The sequence below is a fragment of the Elephantulus edwardii genome, unplaced genomic scaffold (genome assembly GCF_000299155.1).
Source record: "Elephantulus edwardii isolate Elephantulus edwardi_28Jun2011 unplaced genomic scaffold, EleEdw1.0 scaffold00183, whole genome shotgun sequence".
Lineage (NCBI taxonomy): Eukaryota > Metazoa > Chordata > Mammalia > Macroscelidea > Macroscelididae > Elephantulus > Elephantulus edwardii.
This window is the reverse complement of record NW_006399933.1, coordinates 2,889,255-2,909,920: the sequence shown is the minus strand read 5'-3', so window position 1 is coordinate 2,909,920 and position 20,666 is coordinate 2,889,255. Positions and strand designations below refer to the sequence as shown.

The following is a 20,666-nucleotide window of genomic DNA, read 5'->3' as shown; positions in this document are numbered from 1 at the left end:
AGCTTTGATTTTTCTGACTAGATGATACACAACAAAAGTGTTAACATGGTGCGTTTATTGCTCAAAATTACTTTCCTAAACCACTAGCTTTGAGTTTAGTCACATGCTGGGGTGGAAAACTTTAAATATGATGTGTAAAATACTAATGAGGGTTTTGGCCAGTTTTATCATTCTATGTGCTAAAATTGAGGGAGCTCTGGCGTTGTCGTCTTTAGGGAGTTGCACTGGTAACTCAACGGGTGTGCCTCTGTGACAGTGGCTCCAAAAAAGAAAGAGGGGGAACCTCCAGCCGTGTGATCTACAGCTGTGGAAATCCACAGAGGGTGAGATAGGGGTAGGTTCCAACTAATCTGCAATGAGTCGAGTTAAGGTTTAAATTAAACAAGTATAGAAGCAGAAATGGAAATCTCAATATTAGCATAAAGAGGAAGCAAAGAATACAGCATTTTTTCCTTTGGAGCCAGAGATGCCTAAATGAGATGAAAACCAAACCTAATGAAGACACCATATTAGCTGTGATTGCAGAGAACTAGAAACCTGGATGAAACAGAATGAAAGAGGACTGCCATCCCACAAAACCTGAATTAGAGCCACACCTGGTAGCCTATACTCAAGCTTGCAGGAGGGAGATGCCATAACTGGCAAAGAGAGATTTGTATGCATGGCCTGACATTGGAAGGCCAAGACTCAAATGGCCTTCGAATAAGCCCAAGATATTGCCCGGACTGAAGACAGTATATCCTGTTTCCTACCCCAATTGTAACCAACAACTTCCCTAATAATCCTCACAATTGTATAGTTCTGTGAGAGTTCTATGTGGTCCTTTCAAAGGATTTGTAGACTCAGTAGGAAAGCATTGAGTGCCTTGGAAAGGACAGTTGGTGTTTGTATTGGTAGAAGTAAAAGTGAGGCATGAAGTGGCATGTCTGATATAATGAGAATCTGTTTTGTGCTGTGGATTTTAAATAAGGGTATTGTCCATTTTGACAGTGGATGAGTTAGTGGATGTCTGACACTGCTACCTTCATGTAAGCCAATTTAAGATGCTTTGGGAATATATGTATATAATCCCATTTATGGAGCTCTGGTGGTATAGTGGATTGGCTGGATTACATATATGTGCTATGACTTCGAGCTAAGGTATTCCATTTGATAAAAGCTCTATATCCTCTTAGAAGTCATAAATGTATTTATGGAGTTTTGGGGTTTTTATTTCAGTATTTGTATCTACTGTATATTCAATGTATGTTAAAAATGGAAACTATTCACGTGACTAGGTTAGTTACTAATAGTTGTAGCTTTGTTTCTGTGTTATCTCTAGTTATTTTATAGGGATTTAAAGAAAATCAGAAAAGGATAAAGAGTAACGAGAACTCTAGGTAAGTAAGTGGGGTTATTGCCAAATTGAACAGATTGCCAAATTTGTACAGATAAATAGATTACAGAGAGAGAAATGTGAAGGAGGTAAATGACAGGAAACCAAAAACCATCCCTAAAAACCAAAGGAGAAAGGCATTTATAATTAATAGTAAATGAAAATGGATAGTTTAATCTCTGTCTAAAGGGTTCTACATTTAACATCCATTAATAATCACATAGCTATTTTACCCCTATCACATTACATTCATATCTTAATAGTTTGGGTTTTTTAATCTATAATCATAAGGTCAAATATCTGAGAAACTTGAGGGTTTGTTCCTTTTTTTTTTTAGAAATTTACACACACACACACACACACACACACTCTCCCCCTTTAGTAATATTTTACAATGCTTTGACACTGTAGAAAATTCTTGAATATGTTTCACATGCAATTTATAATACAAACTAAATGATCAAACTCACTAAAAACTTTAGAGAAAATGATGGCATGTCTTGTGGATTTTTATTTCAACTTATGATGCCATAACTGTTTTCACTGCAGTAAAGATTTTTTAGTTCATTTTTAATAAAGGTGCAAGATTTAATTCAAGATCTTATTATCAACCATTAGGAATTATTCTCTTTTGTTTTCCTCCTTTCTTTTCATCTTTTCATACTTAAAGAAATACATTTCTATCTTCCGTATTACTGATTTTTAAATCCTAGAGGACATTGAATAGATCATTTTACAGATGACTTACTCCTCTTTCTCAGTGGTATTAACATTTACCAAAGGAAGCCATGATATTATAAAAATATGTTTTAGTAATATATTAGAAATATTCTTTGATATAATTGGGAAATGTATGAATGACTTATAAGAAGTACTTTTAGGTGCAACCAGAGCACATTTGTACAGAATTAAAATGGCACAATGGATCAAAACAATAATAACTTAAATAGATACTGTGCAACTATGTGGCACGGCTTCCTTTCTCTTTGGTGATGTCATTGTTGTTACGTGACATCAAGTTTCCTGCAACTCGTAGTAGAGACCATATGTACAACAGCTCTGAAGCCAGCCCTGTCCTGAGCCAATCTCATTGATTTCAATATACTTATCCCCATTACCCCAGTTATTGTGTCAACCCATCTCATCTGGGGTCTTTCTCTCCTGCATTGTCCCTCCACCCCTCTGAGCATGATGTCCTTCTCTAAGGATTGGTCCTTTCTGGCCATGTGCTCAGAGTAGGTGAGACGGTGCTTCAAAATCCTTGCCTCAAAGGAAAAACTTGGTTTCATCCTCTCTAATACAAACATATTTGGATTCTTGGTGGTCCACGGTATGTTCAAGACTCTTCTCCAGCACCACAACTCAACAGGATCAATCTTTGGTAATTCCTCTGCTTTATCTAAAGAAATCCCCTCTGTCTGTGTACCTTCCAGCAACAAAGTCTAGACTTGTAAATAATCATGTTTTGTTTATTTTGTTTCTCATTATCATACTTCTAGTTCAAGTAAATCTTCCAAATCAAGTTTTGTAGGTGGTTCTCTCTCAGGAATTAGAGATGTAGAAAAAGAGAAATAAAAGTAGTTCCAGTGAGGGGTGAAATTAATCTACACTTTATAACTCTTTAACACACAATTATCTCAAAGGCAATTTCCATTATAATTTATATTTGGTCTATGACTATCTGATCAGAGTTACTGTGTTCATCTTTATATCATCTATAAAGGATACAATTCCTACATCCCCTCTTTTTAGATAAATCAACAGAAATAACAGAACACAGAAGTCCATAATTAAACTTCTTATGACAGACAGTGCCTTCTTACTATTATAACTCTTTTCTGCTATATAAATAAACATTACTAATCATGGATCAAACATGTACAATTACCCTGCTGATTAATACTAGCCCGGAAAAAGTACAAAATCAAGAATGCCAGTATGACTATATTTCCTTATAGTTCACTGAAAACAAATAAAGTTATGTAATAACCCGTGTGTTTCTTTTCGTACCATTAGAATAACTCATTTTATATATTTTAAAAATCTGTTTTCTCTTCCTGCAACATGGTTATACTTTGTTCATTTATTCTTAAATGTATTTAGAAGACACATTTGATTAGAAAAAAAATTACTTTCAGAGATGTTAAGGAAGTAAATGATATTCATCAATTTGATATCAATCTTAGTCATTCTTAACCTTAGGATTGTTGTTTGTTGTCATTGTTAGGTGCCTTCAAGTCCACTCCAGCTCTATGGAATCCTATGAAGAACAAACAGGAGACTTTCTTGATCCTACACGTCCTCAGAATCTCTGCCATGTGCAAGCCCATTGCTGTAGTCACTATGTCAATTCATTTCATTGAGGGTCTTCTTTTCCTTCCTTGATCCTCTACTTTTCTAAGTATGCTATCTTCATCTAAAGGGCTGGCCCTTCCTGACAGCATGCCCAAAGCAAGTGAGATGAAGTTCTTGGCCTCCAAGGAGCACCCTGATTATACTTCTTACAAGATAGATTTCTTTTTTCCTTTGGGGAATCTACTCAGGATTAGAGAAGTTAATATTCACTAAACTCTAATTGGATCATAACATATAATCCAATGAGATATTATATAGCGAGAAGAGAACTTGGTGTCTATTCCCAAGGGAAGTTAAATCTTCAGTCACTGATTTCTCACATACATTTACGTTAGGATATTATAAATATATAAATAGATAGTTCATATTGATATCAAAGCTCTGGTATCTTTTAAAATTATCTAGTCAATTAGCAAAATAGATTATTTGGATGCTTATGAATTTAGAAAATATTGTTAACACATTATTGAGATGCATTCTTGATGAATTCCTTGTTATTGGCCCACATTGAATTTAATAGTTGTTCCAATTTACCAAATAATCAGGAAATAATATAAACCACACTCTGGTGGCATAGTCAGGAGAGAGCTGTGCTGCTACCCCAAAAGCCCACACCTCTGTGATGGTTCAAATCTACCCACTGCTCTGTGAGAGAGAGAGGAGCAAACCTTTCCCACACAATTTACAGCGTCTGAAAACTGGAGGCTCAGTTATGAGTCAGTTACAGCAGAGCATCAGTGACTTTTCTTTTGACACTTATAATTTAATATATGAGCTCTGGTGGCTTGGTGTCAAGAAGTTGCACTGCCAACCCAAAGGCATGCATGTGATTTGAATCCAACAGCTGTTCTGCAGGAGAAAGATGGGTGATTGCCTCCTGTGCAATTAACTGCCTCTGAAAAAACATTAGTCAGCTATGAGTCAGTTTCAACTTAACAGTACATAACACAGGAAGAACATATTAATTTATAAGTCTGTTAGAGTTGATAAGGATAGGACAAGATTCAGATCTGTTGTTCATTGGGTTGCTATCAAATGCACTTGACTCTACTGTATCTAACAACTAAGCCACCAGATATATAAATACATATACATACATACAAACACACACAATATAAGTTGCAAAATTGATGTGATGATCAAAATTGCCATAAGAAATTAATAAACACATTCCTGACAGTGGTGTTTGTGTATGTAGCAAGGGGACCACTTTTAATTTCTTCTCTGGTTTCTTAAGTCATATAGTGTCATGTTCCTATTATGAAAATGCTCCTTTTTTAAGGTATCTTATCCACTTAACTACATTGCTGTTCAGTTCATTCCTACGCATAATGACCAGATGTTGTTGTTGTTGTTTAATGCTGTCGAGTGGTAGACGACTCATAGCGACCCTATGAACGAACAGCCTGAGCACTGTTCGTACATAGAGTTTCCGGAGACAAGCCATTTTGGAAGTGGATGCTGCTCCTGCTTCCAGGCTTGATTTAGTCGGGAAGCTCCAGCCAACACGTCCACCATGGGTGCCCATTACCATGATTGGCACATCACTGTCACAGGCTTCAGCATCACAGCAACCATGAGTTACCTCTGTACAGCAATGCACAGACCAGTGCTATACCACCTAGAAGAGTGTTTGACAGGAGAAAACTGGCTAAGAGGGTTTCCATGGCATCTAGAGCTCACATGTATTAGAGATGATAAGAACGGCACAGGAAAGAAAAGAGTTTTAAGCATAAAAAACCACAATTTTAAATTTTGAAATGTAAACAGGCACAGAAAGCCATTAAAAGGCTGTATCCTCACTCTATAATTATTCAACCTGTATGCTGAGCAAATCATAAGGTAAACGGGACTTTATGAAAGGAATATGACATCAAGATAGGAGGAAGACTCTTAAACAATCTGCATTATGCAGATAATACAAACTTGCTTGCTGAAAGTGTAGAAGACTTGAGGTACTTGCTTCAGAGGATAAAGGACTATTGCCTTCAATGTGGATTAAATCTTCAGTATGGATTAAAAATCAAGAAAACAAAACTTCTCATCACTGGGTCCAAGGCAACATCACAATAGATGAAGAGATTGAAACGGTCAACAATTTCATCTTGCTTAGATCCATAATCAACAAGCTTGGTGTCAGCAGTTAGGCAATCTGGAGGTGTATAGCACTGGGGGAATCTGCTGCCAAGGACCTCTCCAAAGTTCTGAAGAGCAAAAATGTCAGTTTAAAGACTAAGGTGCACCTGATTCAAGCAGTAGTCTTTGCAATTATCTGCCATGTATCTGAAAGCTTGATAATGAATAAGGATGATAGGAAAATAACTGATGCCTTTGAGTTGTAGTGTTATAGAAGGGTTCTGAATATGCAATGGACTGTCAAAAGTACAAACAGATATGTCTTGGAGAAGGTGCACCCAGAGTGCGCCTTGTAGGCAAGGCTTGTGAACTTATCTCACATACTATGGGCGTGTGTTTAGGTGAGGCTATTCTTTAGAGAAAGACTTCATGCTTAGAAAGATGGAGGGTCAGTAAAAGAAAAAGAGACCCTCATTGAGATGGTATTGTGTTTCATTTTTTAAAATTTTTTTTAATTTTTATTTTATTATTTTTGTGTGAGTGTACCGTCAAATCAGGTCTGACTGGTACAGGAGGAGATGGTTCCTCCTTTCCCGGCAGAGCATCTGGTGGATTCGAACGGTGCGCCTCTGGGATTGTAGTTGCAGCTCCTTACCACTAGAATATTGTGTTTCTTAAGCTACACTTCTTGATTCCTAGAAAGCTATGGCTACATAATTAAATGTAATTGTGCACTTTTCCTACATTTTTAGTGACCTGATTTAGTTAAACAATATTATGCCATTCTTGGAAAATTTTACAAAATATTATAGAACAGTTTACATAAATTATGGTGGTCATCCCCTTTTTTGTAATATTTGTTACTGTTCCAAGTGCCTTAAATGAAGTAAGTCATAGAAGATCCTGAGCAAACAATGAGGGAGGGATAAGTATTATCTTCATTCCAAAAAGTGATAAAACTGAGCAGAGAGAGCTTACATCATCGGCCTATAGTTGCTCAGATAATTCCCCACCCAGGAGCACAGGCTCCACATTCTGAATACTTTAACCACCGACCTAAATATTATAAAAAATGTCCTGGCCTAAAAAAAAACAAAAACAAAAACAAAAACAAAACCAACAACAAATAAACAAAAAAAAAAAAACCCCAACCCATAAAAATAAAATAATGTCATGAAAGAGCAGTACACGTGATTTTCCTTGCATGGTAAAAGTGATTGGTGTCTATGTAGCCATTCTATTAGAGAATCAGTCTAATGGTTCTATATTTAAGTTGTTAAGTAACTTACTAAAGTTAAAAACTTTAAAAACACATTATATTGAAATTTAGTCTCAGTTATCATTTGCTGATACATCTGCTAATTTTATCCTGCCTAATAGCAAGGAGGGACCAGTCTTTGGAGAGGGACGTCATGCTTGGAATGGTGGAGGAACAAAGCAGGAGAGGAAGACTCTTGAGATGGATTGATTCAGTCACTGGGGTAACGGGGATCGGTGTGTCAGAGACAATAAGATTGGCACAGAATAGAGCAGAGTTTATGGCTGTCATACATAAGGTTGTTAGAGTCACAGGCAACTTTATGGCACATTAACCACAACAACAACAATTTCATAAATCTTTACTATTTTATTATTAGAATTATACTGTTTATATATGTTTGATCTACTGGACGTCCCTTATGATATCAATAGCTAATCAGTTAAAGCAAAACAAAATAGTTTGAGACTAGATTAAGAGAGGCAAGCACAATTTCAGAAGAGTTTTTTGTATTAATGTGCCAAATATGCATTATAGACTGTGTGGAGAGGGTCTATATAAAAACAGTCCCAGCAGCAACCACTGTCACAAAGAGCAGTTCTCATATTCTAATTACCCTGCACAGAATACCTTGTGATTCCCCCCAAAACAGTAAGATATATTAATACCAATTCCATTCAAAAAATCATAAATGTACAATGAAGAGAAAGAAATTATTCCAAAGCTATGAAAGTTAGGTGTTAAGTTTGTGATAAATTATATATATATATATATATATATATATATATGCCTGTCTTCACAGTAATTGCATGGTTATGGGCTTCCATTCTAAAGAAAGCTTAAAATCCACAGGGAGAATTATAAGCCTTAATGGTTGTGTCATATTAGAGGGGCGATTTAGAATTAAATTATGAAGAACTTCATAAGCAATAAGATGTATTCATTTCTCTTGTAAGCTGAGGAATATAAATGACTTTTGAAAGGCAAAGCATTCTGATTGTTATTAGGATTGGATTTTAGGGAGATGCCTGACAGAGGTATATAAAAAAAGAATATAGAGCATCTTATTTAATTATAGAGAATTAAAACAATAACTTTGTGATTAAGAGATATTTTAATAATAAAAAAACTACATCCAGAATTCTTTTTGTCAAGATTGCAGACATCCTTAACAAAGTATCAAACTTGATATTTTAAAAATGAAGAGCAGAATATATTCTCCCAAGTCAACATTTTTTCTTTAATTTGGCATTAATTCGAAGTTTATACTTGATAAAATAGTTGGTAGACATATGCTTGTCTTTATTTTATTTTTCCAACTTAGGCAGATATCTTACTTTATAACTTTTCTTTCCATTTAGATAATATAAGTTATGTTGGGGGACATGGCAATTAAAATATCCTATTGTGTAAGCAACTAAAATTTTCCACAATCTTGAACATATCGGTTTCAAGTCTACATTTAATATTATAAACCTATTTTATCCACTCACACTGATTTGAATGTTACAAGTGGATTATCTTTTCTCTTACTTGGTCAAAACCATGCGAGCTCTTAAAATTCAATAGCATTACTTCCCGTCATTCAGCTTTATCAGGCTAAAATCCTTTAATTCCTCAGCCCCTGCTGTTGAGGGCTCTAGGCTCATCACACTTAACCTCTGCCTGGGCTTCTCAGAAAAGAATTTGTTTCACTCCATTCATAGCTTCAATGGTTGAGCAAGCCACACGCAAGTGCCCACTGGTCTTTTACCCTGAGCACACTAATCTGATTGTTTTTCCACTCTACAAACTCTGGGTCAACAATCAAGCTGCCGCCAGAAACTAATTAATTTGCAAACAGGCTTCTGTTTTCACAGAGGGAAAGCTTTTGAGAGCCATGTCAGGGAGGCCGGTCACACCATGGTTACACACATTGTCATGGCATCCACTTCTCGGGGTAAATCTCTTGCTTGATGTCACTGCACACATGAACCCAGATTACCCAGTCAGCAGTAAATCCCTATTGAGGCCCACTGTGCTCTGAATGTAGCAACGCCAGGAGAGGAAATTGGTATAGACAGGCTCTGTATTCATTAAAGAGATGGTGAGACCAGAAAGAAAAATGTCAGAACCAAGAGAGAAAGAGAAGCTGGCTTTAATTTAAAGAATTGTTCATGACAGTGTTTGGTCTTAATAAGCATTCATCATTGTAGATGTTAAGCATGGGATTATTTTAAGTAAATGGAATAATATTCATTCAGCTATTTAATCTCAAATAGTAACTACAAAGTTTTGACCACTATGTACATTTTAGTCCTTTACTAAAAAATACCAAATCATCTATCCTAACATATTTATTCTAGTTGTTTTCATGAATATTTAGAAAAATATGTAGCTTTCAAGCACATTGATACTCACTTTTATCCAACACTTAATATTTTCTCACTAGTGCAAAATGAGATTTCCAGCAAAATGGGCTAAAAACTACTATTTCCTAGAGAAAAGAAAACCAAGTAAAAGTATATTTTAGCAACTTCTAGCTTTCCAAGAAGAAGAAATGGCGTATTAAATGATTTTATTGTATTTATTAGCACTTAGAAAGTCATGAAAGAGTTTTGTTTTTTGAAAAGGTTATGCTTAAAGCGTGTGCATTATTTATTAGGATAAAATAGTTTCTGGGTAAGGGAATAAAAGAAGGGGGGAAAAATCACTACAACAACTCAATTCATTGCCATGGATTTAGAATCAACTCATCTCTGACCCTCTAAAAGGTTTCAGAGTTTCCAAATTGCTCAGAAGAAGATTGCCTATCTTTCTCCCAGACAGCAGCTGGTAAATTCAAACCACTTGTATTTTGGTTGGTAATACAGTAGCTCATTATCCATGAGGCTACTGGATCTATACTGGAATAACTAGCTGGTCATTCTCAGGCACAGGAATGAGTTCTCATTTTAAATATTTACACTTACATATTTTTTTGAAAAGTAACCACAAAGGCTGTTATTTTATAGTTTACTGATACATCGATACCTCAATGGATACCACAATGGAGTTCAGCAGAGCAGATATCATGAGGACCATGCAGGATAGGTCAAGGTCCAGAACTGTTATCAGTCATAACTGACTAATAACAGGACATAACAGCATCAACATCCCAGACCTGACTGCTATCCAATTAACGTATGGATACTGTTAAATGAAAGCTAAAAACTCAGAGAAAAATGTTATATGAAAGTTAAAAATGATACATCCTTGTTCACCCTTTCATAGACTGTGCAACCTAAGCCTTTGTGGTTGTTGCTGTTGTTTGAACTCAGCTCCGTATGGAACCATAAAGTAAGGATTTGAAGGCTTCTCCACACTGTTGCCAAAGTCAGCAAAAGACTATTAATGAAGCCACAAAAATGGTCCAAAATGTCTTCATTAAGAAGTCTGAAATGATAAAAAACTAAGTAACCTATTTGGCCTAATGAAAAAATAAAACTTGATAATTTCAATTCATGCTTCCAAAGGTGATAGAGTTAAAACTGTCTCTAACAAGCTAAACCACTTGAGTCAGACTATCTGGTACCATGTAGGATTCATTTGTGTGATCATGATTTATTTGTAGTCCTATTTCCTGCTTCCATTCTTCGGAAACTACATGTTCTTGGAGCAATTTTCATCCAAGAAGAACATTCAAAAACCCCAAAAACCTCCTAGTACATGACCACAGAGGAAGCGCTGCCGATTTCAATAAGAGCAGGCCATCCTGGTATGAGTGTTGTAAGCGAGAGGAAGTGGAATGATGACTTACATGCCATTTCAATTACAGAAGAAAGCAAGTGGGTTAGCTTATCCACAAGCACGATCCTTTTAGGAAATTCCACTAAAACAAAACAGGTCTTCCTGAAATGAGTGGGAAGGCCTCACACTCCAGGCACTGTAATTAAGTCTGTTTGTGTTCCCTGGGCCTTGGCTCGTTCAAGGATCCATGAGGTTTCATATATTAAACTTGACTCTGGCTGCCCTTTCACCCTGACCCAAATATAATCTGTGATAAAATGAGTCTGACAAAGCTTCCTAAGCATGTTCCAGCAAGGGAAAGGCAATAGACGATACAGAAATAATTGGCTTTTATTAAGTGCTTACTACATGCCAAGCAAGCTTTCAAACAGTTCATTCTAGCTTGATTCTTACAGATTCCCAGGTGATTTATATAAGAACCATGTGGCAATTTTGTTAAAATGTAGACTCTATCCCACTTGTCTTTGCAATGACTAGCTTCTGTAAAATTACTGAGTGGGTTTGAACCATCAGGCTTTTGGTTAATAGCCAAGAGTTTAATCATTACATTAACAAGTATGATATCTCACCATTAATAAAAAAATCAAATGATGTTGAAAAAATTTCATCAGTTAGAAAACAAATATGAATTAACCATATTGAAGGAATAATACGTAGGAATATAATACAACACTTAGACAACTTTTGCAGTTGAATCAAAATTCACTTATAACTGACCCTCCAATGGCTTTTTAGAGGCTATAAGTTGCATAGGAGGAGACTTTCTATCTTTTTTTCACAGAGCTGCTGGTGTATTCAAACTCCTGAAGACCATTAGCATAGATAGGATTAATGTAGCAGAGGAAAAGAAAACACGCAAGGATTTGCGAACATCATGGCAAAGCTTGTACCAGTACATTTTCTGAAATGAAATGTTCTAACCTTTGTATTAGCATTAGCATCTCAACTCCCCACCCAATAATCACCATAACTTTTTAATGATCACATAAGTACAGTTAAATAATAATATATTTATAATTATATGCTACATATAAATATAACAAGTGGGTGATATTATTTCATACAAAATCACTGCTAGAATAATGGTAGCAAAAAACTGCTTTCTGATATGTTGTTGTTGTTGTTACGTACAGTCAAGTTGTCTGTAATTCACAGCTCCTATGCACAATAGCTATGAACCCTGCCTATCCTGAAAGAGGTCTGGCCTCGAGAGGGTGAATGCAAAGATTTTGAATGCTAGTCTTACATACTTTGGAAATAGTGCATGGAAGGATCAGTCCTTGAAGCAGGACATCATGCTTGGAAGGGTAGAGGGACAGCCCAGGAGAGGAAGACACTGAAGGAGATGGTCTGACAACAGTGACTGGGGCAATAATGGCAGGTGTGTTGAAGAAAGTGAGATTGGCTTTCTGATATAGAGAATGATTTTCTATATTCCCATATGAGTGGTAGACAATATTGGATTTCATATTAAAAATATAATATTAGGATGATTAATGTAGCAGAGGATAATGAAATATACAACGAATTAGGCACATCATGTCAAAACTTGTACCACTGTATTTTCTGAAATGAAATATTGTTCTAACCTTCAAGAACCTAAAATGGGAGGAGTTTAAGTGATGAGGATTAAGAGAGTAATTATGCAAAAAATCAATACTTCCTCTCTTTTTTAAATGCCCCAACTGAAAGTGTTAATAATTTCTAATTTGTCCTTTTAAAAGGAAACAGAATTTCAAACTTGAATAGCACTCTTGTAGGTATATTTTAGTGAGTAATTCTTAAATGAATTAAGTCCTATATTATAACAGAAAATTAAGATATTTCAAAATGAAAATATAGAGATCTTTTTTATTGTTTTTCTTTAGCAAAAACAAAAATTCAAGTCCATCTGAAACAGAGCAAATGGATCTTTCTGAAAGAGTTGAACTGATCTGAGCAAAGTCCTAAGCAGAGATGAATTTCAATAGCCCAAAAGACCCCTCAAAAATTACCTTGCAAGGTAACTTATTACTTCTGGCAGCACAAATGGTTGTGTAGTTTATGCTGATGACTCGAAACTCATTTAAACATTGTTGCTCTGGAATGGTAGTTAATGTCCCAAAGCTTGTGATTCACAGTCCCCTGTTTCTATCTCAAACATGTCTTCAGCCTCCATCGTGCAGAAGTTCTGGTTTCTGCACCCTGTCAGATAGAACTTTGTGCTCATTTGGAAAAGTCCGTTCTCACGTTCAGTGCTGAGAGACTGATAACTGAATTCTCACATGAACTACACATTTTCAGAGATGAAGTACAGAGCTGCGGACAATGATTGTGTTTTCCCACAGTGTAAATTCTTCAGACTCAGCTGTCGACATGTGGGGGTGCTGCACAAAAGCAGCTTTAACTTGATGACCTTTTTTTTCCTTCCATAAAAATGAAATGGATACTATACTTTCCTTTATGTTATCCATCCTATAATGAGATTTTGTGTCTTGAGCACAATGAGGGCCTCTATCGCCCTTCAGTGTTCTTAGGAGATCAAAGTCTCCTTTCAAAATAAAAACAAATATTTTTCCCTCCCACATAAATATTCCTGTTAGAGAACAATGTTAAAAAGTGTGGGTATTTTTCCCTGCTGTATTTACCTTTTTGAAGATGAGGAGGAACTTTAAAATTTTTAATCTATTCTTTCATAAAACAAAATATTACTAAATAATTATATAGATCAATATAAATTATAGTCAATTGGGATCGTGTTGGACAGTCATGATCATGAAATGGCACAAGAGAATTTGAAAGCAAATGTTAAAGAAAACTAGGAATTAAAAATATCAGGAACATTAAGTTGTTACAATAAGCTATTCTTTAGAGAAGTCATTACATATAAACTGGCCTTAAAAAAATTAGCATTGTTTTCAGAAGTAAAAAAGAAAAGTCAGAGTCCAGAGTACGTGTTGCATCATAAAGTGGTCCGGGGGCTGTATAACAATGAAAGAATTGTTTTCCCAAAGAAAAAAGAGAACTTAGGGTGGGGGTGCGGTACAAGAAGGAAAAGGCAAACATGAATGAGTGGAAATATAAATTCATTATAGACTTTCATTAAAATCTAAAAAAGAAGAAAAGTCTTTCTAAGCATCAAAAGCTAGATGCTTGAAGATGGCAATGAGTATGGTATTTTTAATGAATAATTAGCACAAACAAATCACTGTAAGAAGAGTTTGCATAGAATGGAATGATTATTTATTTGAAAGAAAAAGTTCCAGAAAACCACTAGTGACTAGAGGGGCAGATTTGTAAGAATACACTATGTGTATTACACTATTTCTAAGTGGAATAGGACCCAATGCTGACTCTTCAGTAAGTTCTCAAAGATAAAAGTCACACCTGAGATTGCCCATCTTTCTCCAGCAGAGCAGCTGGTGGAGACGAACCACATATCTGTGCATTGGCAGTACAATTCCTTACCACTAAGCTACCAGCACTCCCTTGTAATATATTGCTAGGTATAAATCTTACTGAATATGGCCATGAGTGGATAAAAAAGTTGAGGAAACAAATAGTAAACAGGCCATGGGTTTAGACATAGGGGGACTTCATGTCGATATAGGATTACAATAAAGTTTACAGATGGTGTAATTGAACAAGTCTAAAGCAAGGTCCAGGAGAATAAATTTGTGGTGAAGACGTAGACACTAAAAGAAATGTAAATCAGATAAACTTATGGAAAAATATCAATGTAATTAACTGCAAAAGCAGAATTGGCAAACTTGGAAGTTGAGCAGCATGTCCTTTTCTTTAATATATGGGTAATCAGAAATGTTATGGCAGAAGGGGAAAGCTATTGATTAATTTGAAGTATGTTACATATTTTGAATAGTCACTTTGTAATATAGAGAAGAAGAAAACCAAAATTATCACATAAAACTCATGGCTTCTGCAGTTACAGAAATATAATTAGCTCGACAGAATTGCAATTCTTTTCTACCAAGTTAACAAAACATAGAAGTAATGAAATGTTTTGAGGTTACCCAGGACTAAATGCACATGAAGCGAGTATAGCCCAAATTTAAAAAGTGATGTAGTCAAGATATCTGGAGAACATGAGCTTCATGTTTACTAATGAATGAGGTCATGAGAAATCAGAAAAAGCTCATAGATTGGGGAACTGAGGAGCTGTGGTTTAAAAGAGAGAAGGAAGACATAAATGAGACAATGCTTACTTGATAATAAAACACCATCATAAACACTCATAGATGAAATGTATAATGAAATATTTTTAAATAAAATTCTAGACAGAATTATTTGATGTAAAATAAAAATAAAACAGTACTAATTTTAGGCACATACATGTTAAATTTTGATGTTATGCTCTGCCAAAATGATATATTTCTATCTGTATGTAACATACATTCTCTTTCTCACATGCACACATCTCAAATAAAGTAGTAAACTCATCATTGCCTAAAGTTCAAGAAACTGATTGCTTGTTCCAAATATTTTATGAGTGAGCTGGTTAAAATGCTGGCCTATTTTCTTCACCTAAAAAGTAGGATAAGGAGCTTTAGGACAAATAAAGGAGAAAAGATTGAATCATTCATATAAATGCCCTTTGAAATTTTTTAAACATTATTAATATGACTTATTATTAGCATTGTGATTCCCGCCCCCCTCCCCCAATCTTCAATAACTAATAAGGTGTTTTCAAGTCAACAGAGATGTGGGAGAGAGAACTCCTACAGTGTGAGATTTATGTCGTACCCACGGAACAAAGACTTTGTAAGTTGTCTTATCTTTTTCCATTGCCTCCCTTCCGTGTCTCCAGGTCACATCTTTCCGTAGCTATCTACTGAGAAACTTCAATTTTGGCAAGAAGTAAATATTATCCTACATTTTTAATCTCTCTTTTCTGTCATGACCAATTTTCTCACACCCAAAGTCAGGAGGTCACCTCCATTAGCTCGACAGGAGACAAAATTTCAAATCAGAGTGCTCACACTTCAAAGGAAAAGTTCTCTAATGAGTCCGTGCACTGACACATGTTATGTGCCTGGGTGAGTTCATGTACACTTACCATTGAGCCACCGGGAATCGTGCTGCTCTGTTCTGATGGGGTGGTGCTGCCCAAGGGTTCGGAAGATAGCAAAATCTCGCCCCATAAAATCAGCTGCCGTGCCAGAATATAATTCTCCATCTGTGTTGTGACAAAATAAAATCATAAACATATAATCTAATTCAATTAAGGAAAACAAAACAAACTGAGGAAACAAAAAGGCTTCTTCACTTTCTAGCCATGCTTTAAAACAAAACAAAACAAAACAAAACACACACACCTCTATATACTTACTCTTCCATTTTAAATCTTATTGAAAGGTTGTATTTTATTTAAAAATGACAAGTATTTTATAAAAAACTGATTCACTGGCTATTTAGCTTTTCGTAGTTAGCTTAGTGAAATGGAAGAAAATTTTATTCTCTAAGCATTAATAGATCACAAAATTTTATTGCTTTCTACTCTGACTAACTTAAACTTATGAAAAGCAACTATATTTAATACACTGTTTACATTTATACATGTAGAGTTACTATAATTCTAATATCTTTATTTAGTAGATTGTTGTTGTTGTTATGTTCCGTCGAGTCGCTAGATTGATACTATCACAAAATCCTGCTTATAGTTTTCATTTTAATAGAAATTAAACTTCTGCCAGATTCTTGGTTGATTAAAGACAAATGAATCATATTTTTTCTTTTTCATTTTTACTGCATAGTATACACCAAGCAGGAGTTATCCTAGTTTAGTATACGATCAAAAAACACGTTTATTAGGTTACCTCAAATAAAAGAAATGTGCTTGGAATGGAGTTGATTTTGACAAATTCAGGTGTAAGTTTTTACAGAATTATCAAACACAGTTATTTCCTTTTTCTTTATTGTTGTGAATAGAGATTTCCATGGTTCTGTAGCATGACAATGCTTAAATTAACTGTAGGTCAGAGTTGAAAACTGAAGAATCAGAATCAGAGTTTGGCATAGAAGGGGTAAAAAAGGAGAGGGGAAAGAGAAGTCAATATTTACTGAATACCACTCTGTGCTTGTCAGGCAGCCAAGCATGGGCTTGACACTTTCAAATTATCTCATTTGGTTCTGTCAACAACTTCATGATGTAAATATTGCTCTCCCTACTTTACAGTTCAAGAAACTCAAGGTTGCTCAAGTAATGACGAAGCCAGTCAAGGTGAAGGTTCATTCCTGGCAGTTTAATCTCCAATCTGTTACTCTAAACCATAATACCGCTTCAATAAAAGGGCAACGTATAAGAATTGTGCTTTCTTTTCTTTTAAACAGGAAGTGCCCATATTATTTTTACCAGGAAATGCATAGTTGTCTGCACGTATATATAGTGAATTGTTTGAAAAGTGAAACATAAACTTACAACATTTCCCTAAAAAATCCGTAATAGAGTATAGTTATAGTCTATCCATTGGTCAGGATATGTTAATATTTGCATTCATTAATTTGAAATAATATTGAGAAGAGAAAGAAGGCATAAGTAAAATATATAGAACTGCTCTTTCCAAAAGGATTTTGTATTTGCTAAAAAATGGCAAGCTTTCTTGTACATAAGGAAAATGTGATTTTAAAATGTGATTATTTATATTATACTTTTCATTTACATCTTACAATTAAGAACTTTGTCGTATAAAAAGGCGTGCCTTTAGAATCCTAAAAGAATTATTCTTGTAGAACCTGTAATTGATTGACTCAGCTTTGGAGAATGCCCAGAGCTATGAAGAAATAGCTACAGAGAAAAACACTAACTCTCAAGTTACTGCTTTCAACCTTTACAAAAAGACACTTAATTGAAAAACTCAGTTGAAAAACACGGATTATTTTGTATTGGTGTAAATGAAGACAGATAAAAGTGGTTATAAGACTTATGTTACAAACAACTACCTAAATTAAGAATGGTCATATGTGATCCTAATTTTTATGGTAGTCTTTTAGATTCAAAATAGTCTAAAAAAAATACTAAAACAAACAAAAAACCAAACCAGCCTCATGTTCTCCTCACTTAAATAACTATGAAATTCAAAGATGACTTGTCGCTTTTGTTATGTGTTATCAAGTCACCTGTGACCCATAGCAACCCAATATACAGTAGCTCTGAAGCCTGTTCTGTCCTGAGCCAATCTCACTGATTCTGACACACCAACCCCCAATTTATGGTATACGATATCTAACTAAAAGTAAAAAAATAATGTTGTTAGTCTTTTAAAATTGCAAAAGTGTGCTACAAATAAACTATATATACATTTTGTAGCTATAGGTCAGTTCCTACTATACAACAACAACAACAGGGATCCTAAACATTTAAATCTATATTAATTAATCTTAATATCTAGCATCTATTCAAGCATTGTAACATTTTCACAATTCTATTTTGATGAATAATTTATTAACACAAGTAGCAAGTGTGTAAGCTTTAAGCGAGATATTTTGGTTGATGTGTATGAATGAGGAGATGCCAGTGGGCTCTGGTGGGATGGTCCTTAGTGAGTTGTGTTTAGTCTGTGGTGAGTTGCATTGTTGACCCCTGGAGGTAGCTTCTCTGGTGGCTCAGATCCACCAGTGACTCCACTGGAGAGAGAGAAGCATTCTCCTTCTGTGTAATGTATAACCAAAAAACCCACTGAAATGTCAGCTATGAGATGCTTCTGACTCGACAAGAATGAGGTTTTGCTTCTGAGATGAAAATATATTGGTAAAATAGCTAAAAGTCCATGCCAAATTCCATGATGGGATGTTGTTCAGAGAATGCTTATGTTCATGATTTTCTTTTGAAAATCAAATGTCAAATATTAGATTGCACTACCTTTTAATCCTATAACTGATAACTGAAAGCAAGCAGAAGACAAAAGTAGAACAATCAAATGGTTGAAAAATCAGCCATTGCATATCATAGTATTGTTTTTATTATGTGCCATTCAGTTACTGCCAATTCAGTGACCCTATGCACAATCGCTCTAATCCCTTTCCTATGCTGAGTCAACCTCACTATGACACACTTAACCCCATTATCTCAGTTACAGTGTCAATTCATCTAATCCAGAGTCTTCCTCTCTTGTGTTATACCTCTACCCATCCAAGCATGATGTCCTTATCCAAAGAATAGTCCCTCCTGGCAACATGCCTGATATGTGAGACAGAATTTAAGAATCCTTGCCTCTAAAGGAGGAACTTGGTTTCACCCTCTCTAGGACAAATTTGTTTTTTCTCTTTGTAGTCTGTGAAATATTCAATACTAAAAAAAAAAAAAAAAGAAATAGTCAATACTCCAGTACCACAACTCAAAAACATCAATCCTCCTTCTCTCACCCTTAGTCATTGTCCAGCTCTCAGATGAACAGTAATAATAATAATAATAAAATAATAATAATAATAATAATAAATGTACAAGACCATGGCTTGGATCAGTCATACCTTAGTCTCCAGGCCGACATATATCTCTTTAGCACTCTGGAGATGTCCCTGTAGCACTCTGGAAATGTCCCTGACAGCTGCCTTTCCCAATGCAATTTATCTTTTGATTTCCTGACTTCTAGTACCTAGAGTGTTGACTGTGGAACCGAGCAAGCTGAAATTGTTAACAATCTCAATCTCTGACAGACCCATATCTTTTCTGAGGTGTATTCAGAAACAGAAGATTAAATGTGCCTTAATTAATAATGAATTGTTCTTATAGTAAATAGTAAGGTTTTAGCTTGTTTTAAGATAAGTCAGTGTCACAGTTAAGACTGTAATTAGTATTATATAAACTGAGCATGGGATGAACTACAACAATTCAAATGAAACTGTACTTAGGAGTTAGAAGCCTGTTTGTTTCTGTAAGCTATTTAACAACATACACACTTTTTTCTTGTATACTTTGTATCTATTCCTATGTGAAGAAGGCATAAATCAATACAATTCTTACTATATAGGCTGTTAAAACAAATTTTTCTACTTTTGCAACATATGGGAAGGTCGTCAGAGAAAGTTTCTGTGGAAGAGCTACTGACTCAATTTATTACTAAGAACAGAATTAATTTAAACAATTGATTTAAAAACTAGAGGAAGGTGCAGTTTAGGCTCCAGTTGCCTCCAGTCATAGGAAATTACCTCCCATCTGAATATTATTTTTGGCTCAAGAGAGGGTGATTTCAGTGAGCCAGAGGGCACCAGATGATGAGGTGGCCAGGAAGAGCACATTCTCAAATTGTTGGTGCTCAACGTCAATAACTGTTTCTTGTGCTGGTTTTTAGATCAGATTTACTGTTGAGATTTCTATAGGGATGATTGCTTCAGAAAATTTATGACATCTTTGTTGTTTTGACTCAAAAGTATATGTGGAGGAATTTCCTGTTTTCCATGCTCATTAAACTGAAATATAATATAAACCCAGAATATATTCCATTGAATACTTTCACCATATATTAAAAACTTGCTACATTCTGTGAATATCTAGTGACCTCAAGATCCCTGACCCTAAGAAACGTATTATATCTCTGTTGGGTTGATTTTGGAGAGAAGATATGATTTTAAAAATCAAACTTGATTACTAATGACTAAAAAATTTATATTTTTAAAAATATATATTTTACACACACACACATTTGTTTTTTATGTACCATTGTGTAGTTAGACCTAACCCATAGCTGACCCTCTGGTGGGTTTTCAGAGACAGTTGACAGTTAATCCCAGGGAACGAGATTGTCATCCTTCTCCCATGGAGCAGCTCGTGGATTCAAACTGCATACCTTTGGGACTGCAGCAAAGATTAAAGCCACCAGAACTCCATATATATATACATGT

General features: G+C 35.1%; 1 protein-coding gene across 2 annotated transcripts in view; it reads right to left on the bottom strand.

Moving 5' to 3' along the window:
- Positions 1-20,666, bottom strand: part of SEMA3A (sema domain, immunoglobulin domain (Ig), short basic domain, secreted, (semaphorin) 3A) — a 310,684-nt gene that overhangs the window by 86,657 nt on the left and 203,361 nt on the right. For both annotated transcript variants that reach the window (XM_006896140.1, XM_006896141.1), the window contains exon 6: positions 15,886-16,005. In XM_006896140.1, the coding sequence (XP_006896202.1) occupies positions 15,886-16,005 (120 nt within the window). The remainder of the gene's footprint in view (positions 1-15,885; positions 16,006-20,666) is intronic.